Raw genomic sequence first — 7087 nt, forward strand, 5'->3', positions numbered from 1 at the left:
AACAGTAAGCTGATGAATATCTGACTTCAGCTTCATATCACTGAAGAATTAGGGGTGGGTGATAATAAATAATTGCCCCCCTCTTTGAAGGCATGAGTCCCTAAATGTAACTGAAGCCCAGCAGTGAGGAGCTGAACTTTACCCTCCTCTGCTGTCACTGCAGACTAGCAGGGTCACCTACACAGCAGCGCTGGTAGCTGTTAATGAAGTGATGCTCTTTTTATTTGAGGGTCCCATTTCAGAGGGAAGATTTCAAACACTACTCCTGTAACTCAGTTCCAAGGGGCAACACACGAAAACAAGGGGTAGAGGTAAAAATAAGAAATAAGACTGGGCCTTACTGGCTCAGTGGTGGTGTCAGGAACCACACGTCTGAAAAGTTTAATGTCTCTAAAAGATACACAAAGATATGCAAACCTTCAGCTGTTAAGCAAATGAACTACTACACAACTAGAACTGGAACTCCTAAGACGTAAACGCAACAAAGCTCAAACTACACGCTGTGGTTTTTGTTTTTAAAACACTTTCGAGTCACTTTAGTGGAAAATATGAATATGCATCATCAAGAAGATGAGGAATATTTAAATCCTTTATTCAATCGAGCACGTAGTCAGTTTTAGCGTCGCTACGAAAGTGCTGTGCTGCGTCTCGCAGGTGCCGAGTTAAACGCTGCTCGCTTTTCACGGGACGGCGCTCTGTTTTCACACATGCACAGACTTAGAGAACCGAAAGATATCAGAGTAAGAGTTTACATGGTTTACATGCACCGAAAAAGCCCATTACAGAGCTCAAATCCAGCCTCTTCATCAGATTTCTTAATCAGATTTGTAGGCCTTAATCCAATCTAAGAAATCAGATTGTGCTGTTTACGCAAACACTTGATTAATAAGATAACTGACGAAGCTCGATCACATTATTAAGTGCGTATAAACGCACTTATACATGATAAAAGCATGGCATTATGTGAAAGTTGCTTGAGAAGAGATCAAAATACTCAATAAAGCACAATAATTTCACAAGATACTGTTAACAACAGTGAAAAAAAAACATATTTAGGACATCTCGTTTTCCAGTTTTTTACATAATTTGAAAATGCCTGTAGCCCTTTACATTGTGTGTACATTTCATGATAAATGAACTAAAAGAAACGTCCCAAAATAACACTGAAAAGATTTTGGTTCCATTGACTTACATTAAAAGTAAAGTAGGTTTTTTCCTTCTCCTGTAAAGTCACCATTTTGGAGATACGAGTTTTCTTCCGACAACAGTGATATGTAACGTTTAAATGGCTGTCCAGAAAGAAAATCATTAATTCTGTCTTCAGCCTCTTTTCCGTTTGCGTGTCATGATTCCAGTTTTGAAAAGCGTTTCCAATGTTGATTATTTTCTTGTTCTTGCTGTCGCTAAAGCAATTATTTTTATTTTTCTTAGTCATGTTCTAGATATTTGTAGGTTATTTATACTGGTAATAACAAATAAATCGACCTTTTACAGCAGAAAAGTATCAAAATAAAACTCAGGACTAAAACTAGAACCAACATTTTGCGCTTTAAATTATCTTAGAGAGAGGTCACCTCTAGGAAATCACAACAAACTCAAACACCCACAATGCCTGGCTGTTTCCTCATCTGCCCTTCAGTGAACACCATGTTCACTATGTGAGATATTAATAGAGTCGCATGCATGTGAGCCAAGAGATCCAAGAGAGTCCAACATCTAAACCTGGGCTTAACGCTTCAGTCAGGGGTTCATCAGCTTATTTCTGTTTGCATCATATTCTCACTGTACATACACAAACATATTTGAAAGCGATGCTTTTTAGACGCCTCATTCGCAGAGAGGAACCCTCAGGGCATCTCGGCCTTCAGAGAAGACTTATTTCAAAGAACTAAAAAGTGCATGTGTGTGATTTTTAGTTTATTTGTATACAATATAATCATTCTTGCATTTAAATCTGCAAATATTACAGCGCTACTCTTGTTTTACTGTAAAGATCTGGATGGAAACAAAAGGGTTAAACTCTTGAAGTGGAAAACTGGCCAATCAGGAATTGTGGTATCTAGGCAGATATAGCTTTACGAGCTCTCCTTTTGATCAGGACTTCAGGAGCTGAAGAGAAGACCTAACACAGCAGATTAACCAAATTTTGAACTGACAGAGGTACCAACCAATCATGTTTTGTTTAAGCAATAGAACACAGAGGGAGTGTTATCGCGAAATAACATCACGGCTGTGATTTGGACGCTGTGGATCATCGCAGCCGTGATGTTATTGGCGATAACACACTCCTCGAGTGTTCTATTGCTTTTATACTACAGTTAAATAAATAAAGTAATAAATTAATAAACTGGGTCGTGAACGCGGCGTTTAATATGTTTTAATGTTCGCAGTTCCTTCACCAAATTATAGTTCCTTAACGAGCAGCTTGTTGCTACGTCAGAGTAATGAGCTCCGCCCACTCGCTGCACAGCCGGCAGTTCGTTCTCCAGCTCCTTACACTAAATTCCCAAACTGTCACCACTGAGCAGCTTTTTTGTTTTTTTATTGCAGCAGTTTTATGGCTCAGTCTGATCTGGTCAGACTCTGAAGATCAGACTACACGATTGGCGAATGGTGTTGGGTTCATTTCTGGCTGATTCCAGGTTGTTTAGCTGTTCTTCTGTCACAGCTGCCGACTGAAAAGCTGCTCAGTGGTGATGACAGTTTGGGAATTTAGTGTCGTCTCATCTTCAGAGTCTGACCAAATCAGCTGTCGGTCAAATGTGATCTTAAAAGTGTCCATTTTCTGTTTGTGGCAAAGTAAGAAGTAAAAACGTTCAAATGTCTCGAGCGTCTCCTACAGCTGTCAGAGTCACTGCTTAGCAACGGCGTCTCAGTGGAGTGAAACGGTGTTTGTGAAAAACCTGTGATGTTATGGTGAAATAACAGCATGGTTAGAACACTTCTCAACCAATCAGCTTGCGCGGCCGGAAATAACTGCTGCATAATTTCCAATACAATATAGTGAGGAAAAAAAGTCACTCCAGACCTTCTGGAGGTTCTAGATACATCACTGACAGTGAAAATGAGTGGCAACCTTATCTATAGGTTGTTATAAATGGAAAACAGCAGCTCAATACCAGCCTCACTACAGAGCCACTGCAGAACTGCTACAAGGTAAAACACATGCAAGTATATCTTTCACAAGCCTCAAGTAAAACATGGGACGTCTTTTAGAAGCTGCAGATGTTTGAGAAACACCTGAACTCAAAAATTAATGCATATTAATGTAATGTATTGCTATTAATTGCTATTGATGAAATGTCATGAAGCTGCAATTACAAAATGCTGCAAAGGGCTTTTAACTTGAAAAGACGGTTACAGGAAGTGGATGAACATTTCGCGAACAGTCAGAGCCGAGTTGAGCCCAAGTGCCCAATGAAACGTTATTAAGTCCAGTTTTATATTTTGTGGGCTTTTGTGGTCTGAAATATGAATGAAGTGGGTCAAATGACCTGCTTAGTTGAGTTTAGCTTTTCCTTTCTCCTTTTATTTAAGCCTCTATTGCATAATGTTGCCTCAGGGCAACAAACTAATTTTCCTACACTTTACAATAAAATTATACACAGTTAAAGGCAACAAAAGGGTTAACAACAAAGGGAAGAGTTTGAGTGTGACTATATAAAGCATGTACTTGGTCATACTCTCTCTTAGTGGGCACATCTAAACCTCATTTTTACCATTCAGTATCAACTGTTATGAGAATTTGCAGAAATATGTTTGTTGCCTAGAAGCAACATTGTGCGACAGCTGAATGGATTTAGCCAGTCACAAGCCAGGTGAGTTCACCACTTCAGGGAACACAGCTCTATATCATTTCTTCCCACTGTCGCTCAGTGTTGCCTCAAGGCAACATTGTCCAAAAGGAGCCCTGCACACATTATTTTTTAAATGTTTTTGAATTTAATAACTGGGTCTGAAAAAATAAATCAAGGACCATTTTATGCAAGAAAAGTCAATTGAATATTTTTTTATTTCATTATTTTTTTGATTCTTTTTAATGTAATACTTTATTGCAACCGTTTTATTTGATGTTAATTCTTTTACTGTTCTATTCTAGTAAATAATTTGATTTTTCTAAAATTGTAGTTTTCTTATTGTTTACTATCTAAGTTGGCTCTTTTACTTAATTTTAATGTGTTTTAATTATATATTTTATTATTATTTTATGCCTGTTTCCTATTTCAGCTGTTATTATTTATTATCACATTAATATTTATGTATTTATTGTTTTATACGTCTTTTTGTTTTGCTGATTTTCACTCGTTCTAGTTGATAAATTTCACTTCAACTTTTTCAGTCTCTGTTTAATTTGCTCGGCTACACTGTAAATGAAGGTCACCCTCAATGTACTTCTGAGTCAAAATAAAGGTTGATTAATTGATTGATTGATTCGTTCATTGAAAAAATGACTCAAAAGCACTTTCAACTGTTCTCCTACAAAGTCAAAGCATCACAAGGCTTCATTCAGCCGTCCCTGGTTTCCATGTCTGCACTGTGTGGACTGAGAGGTGAACAGAATTAATAGTATGTAAAACACTGTTTACATTCCACACCAGACTCGTCCCTTAATGACTGTTCTAGAAACCTGATATTCCTCATTGTCTCTTTAACAGCACCTAAAATTTCACCATAATTCAGTGTGAGAGATGTAAACAGAGTCATTCAGAGTGGTTTGGTGTGAAAAGGTTCAGATGTCTTTACAGTGGTCTTGATAGGAACCAGGGGTCGCCATGACTACAACACAAATATAGACATTTTATTTACTATCCAGAACCACCAGTGACCATACACAAGTCTCCTGAGTTTATCTGGAATGTTGATGATGGAAAATAGTGGAAAATCTGAAATAATAAGTTTTGGGTGGACTGTTGTGCCTCATGATGTCCTGCATGTATCCCTCCACCACGAATGGATTAACAAGACATTTTAGGCCAAAACTTTCTCAAAACTAAGGTAAAATAATGTGTCGGTCATCAGGCAGTGAATTCATAACCATTTCATGTAGTAACTTTCTGTGAGGGAGCTTTTAGAGGTGGACGTCTGGTTCCTATCACATCAATTCTGACTCTGTATGTTTCCCGAGAACAGAGCGTTTCACACCAAACCACTCTGAACGACTCTATTTACCTTTTAATCTTAACCACTTAATTATGCAGGAATTTTGAAAAATAGGTGGAGCTCTCCTTCAAATACCAGCAGGCACTCTGGTGTAGCTCCTCCTGAGGAACAGTAAAGTGTTTGAATGAGTATTAAAGCCTAATTTTACAGGGTTCGATTAAAAATAGTGAAGGTGGAGTATCAATTAGTATCGGTCAGTATCACCATAACAAAAGAAGGACAGAATGAGAGGAGAAGAGAAGAGAAGAAAGGGGTGGGAAGAGAAGAGAAGAGAAGAGAAAGAGAGAGACAGAGCAATTAAGAGGACAGAGAGAGAGAGAAGAGAAGAGAAGAGAAGAGGGGAGAAAGAGAGAGACAGAGACCAATTAAGAGAAGAGAAGAGAGAGAGGAGAGAGAGAGAGAGGCGGAAAGAGAGAGAAAAGGGAGAACAGAGAGAAAAGAGAGAGACAGAGAGAGAGAGAGAGAGAGAGAGAGAGAGAAAGAAAAAGAGAGAGAAAGAAAAAGAGAGAGTCCGCCTGAGGGACAGTAACACCCTCTACCAAACCTCTCACTGTAAATAAGTTAAATATATGATCTATTATCATATTTCATTCTTTAACACGTGCTGGCTTTCTTTATTTGTTTACTTCTTTAAGTTACTATTATTCCTGCTTTTATTTCACTGATTCTTCTTATTATTCTTATTATTATTAATAATAATTCCTGGTGCTATTAATATAAAAGTGCCGTTAGTTCGACAGATTATGTTCAGTTTGAAGCTCTCAGGCTTTGGAAACACAGTTCTGAACGCAGCCAAGCCAATAAAGCTTCTCTGAGTCTGACAGAGATAAAGAGACCCTCCCACTGCTGTCATGTTAGCTTAGCCGTTAGCCGCTTGTGTAACACCAGCTGCTGTAAGCCGGTCAGTCCGGGTTTAATGAAAGACTTCTCGTTTATCTTTGGTGCTCTGAGGCTAATTTTGCTCTCTGAGGTCAGAAAGTGAAGAAAATCTGCTCATTTTCTCTCTTTGCGAGGTTAAAGTCAGCCGCTCGGTCGAACTGTCCCGTTCCACCTTAAACGGAGCCGCAGGTACATGCTGGCGCCTCAGGCCATGAAGTTAACTGCTGCGCCATTTAAGGTGGACCGGGACAATTCGACCGAGAAGCTGGCGAATAGGAAGCTACTCACCATCCGTCGCACCAAACCCGAACCACGCGCTTCCTCTTCTCCGTCGCGCGCTCCCGCGGCTCTCCGCCGCTCTCACAGGGCGCGTGGTGGCCGTTTTTGATCATTGCTGGACGGCGAGACGGTCAAGGTGGTCAATTGGAGAGCGGTGAAGTAAACAGGGCGGCTGCGCTGCTGGGTGAGCGGTGAGTGTACACTGTACAGGACCGGCCGTACGTCACCGGGCACGCAAACAGCGTCATTACGTCACCACCGCGTACATGTGGCGGAACCAGAGCCGCTTTAGGAGGAGCCTGGCCGCTCCCTGTTCTATGGGAGGCAAATCCAGCCGAAAAGAAATCAAAATGAAAACCATAAAATGTAAATGCAAACCTCTTTTTGCCATTTTCTTTTCCGCATTTTGCATTTTCATTTTCATTTTGTCAGATATGCAGCCGAGAAATAAGAATGAGAACATGAACACTGCATTTTGATTTTAGTTTTGACTCGTTTTCTGCATTTCATGGAGAAAAGCCAAAGTGAAGTTTGGATTTTCTTTTCTCTATTAGCTTTTCCATTTCAGATTTGGCCATGAAAAACCAGAATAACGACTAAAATGAAATGGCAAAGAGCTGTTTTACATTTATTTTTATTTTTGTCACGAATGGCTCGTGCTCATGTGAAAAATGAAATTGCAAATTAAGGTATTTCATTTCATTTTCAATTTTGGCAGGATATTTGCGCAGATGTTTGGAAAAAGAAAAGGCAAAAAGTGGTTTGAATT

The 7087-nt window shown here is 39.4% G+C and overlaps 1 protein-coding gene across 1 annotated transcript in view; it reads right to left on the reverse strand.

Annotated features, from left to right (window-relative positions):
- Nucleotides 1-6532, reverse strand: part of pcyt2 (phosphate cytidylyltransferase 2, ethanolamine) — a 27438-nt gene extending 20906 nt beyond the window's left edge. The window contains exon 1 of the mRNA XM_036561823.1: nt 6328-6532. Coding sequence (XP_036417716.1) covers nt 6328-6431 — 104 coding nt within the window. The 5' untranslated portion in view covers nt 6432-6532. The remainder of the gene's footprint in view (nt 1-6327) is intronic.
- Nucleotides 6533-7087: the final 555 nt, after the last annotated feature.

Source organism: Colossoma macropomum, unplaced genomic scaffold (assembly GCF_904425465.1).
Source record: "Colossoma macropomum unplaced genomic scaffold, Colossoma_macropomum, whole genome shotgun sequence".
In the NCBI taxonomy this organism is placed as follows: domain Eukaryota; kingdom Metazoa; phylum Chordata; class Actinopteri; order Characiformes; family Serrasalmidae; genus Colossoma; species Colossoma macropomum.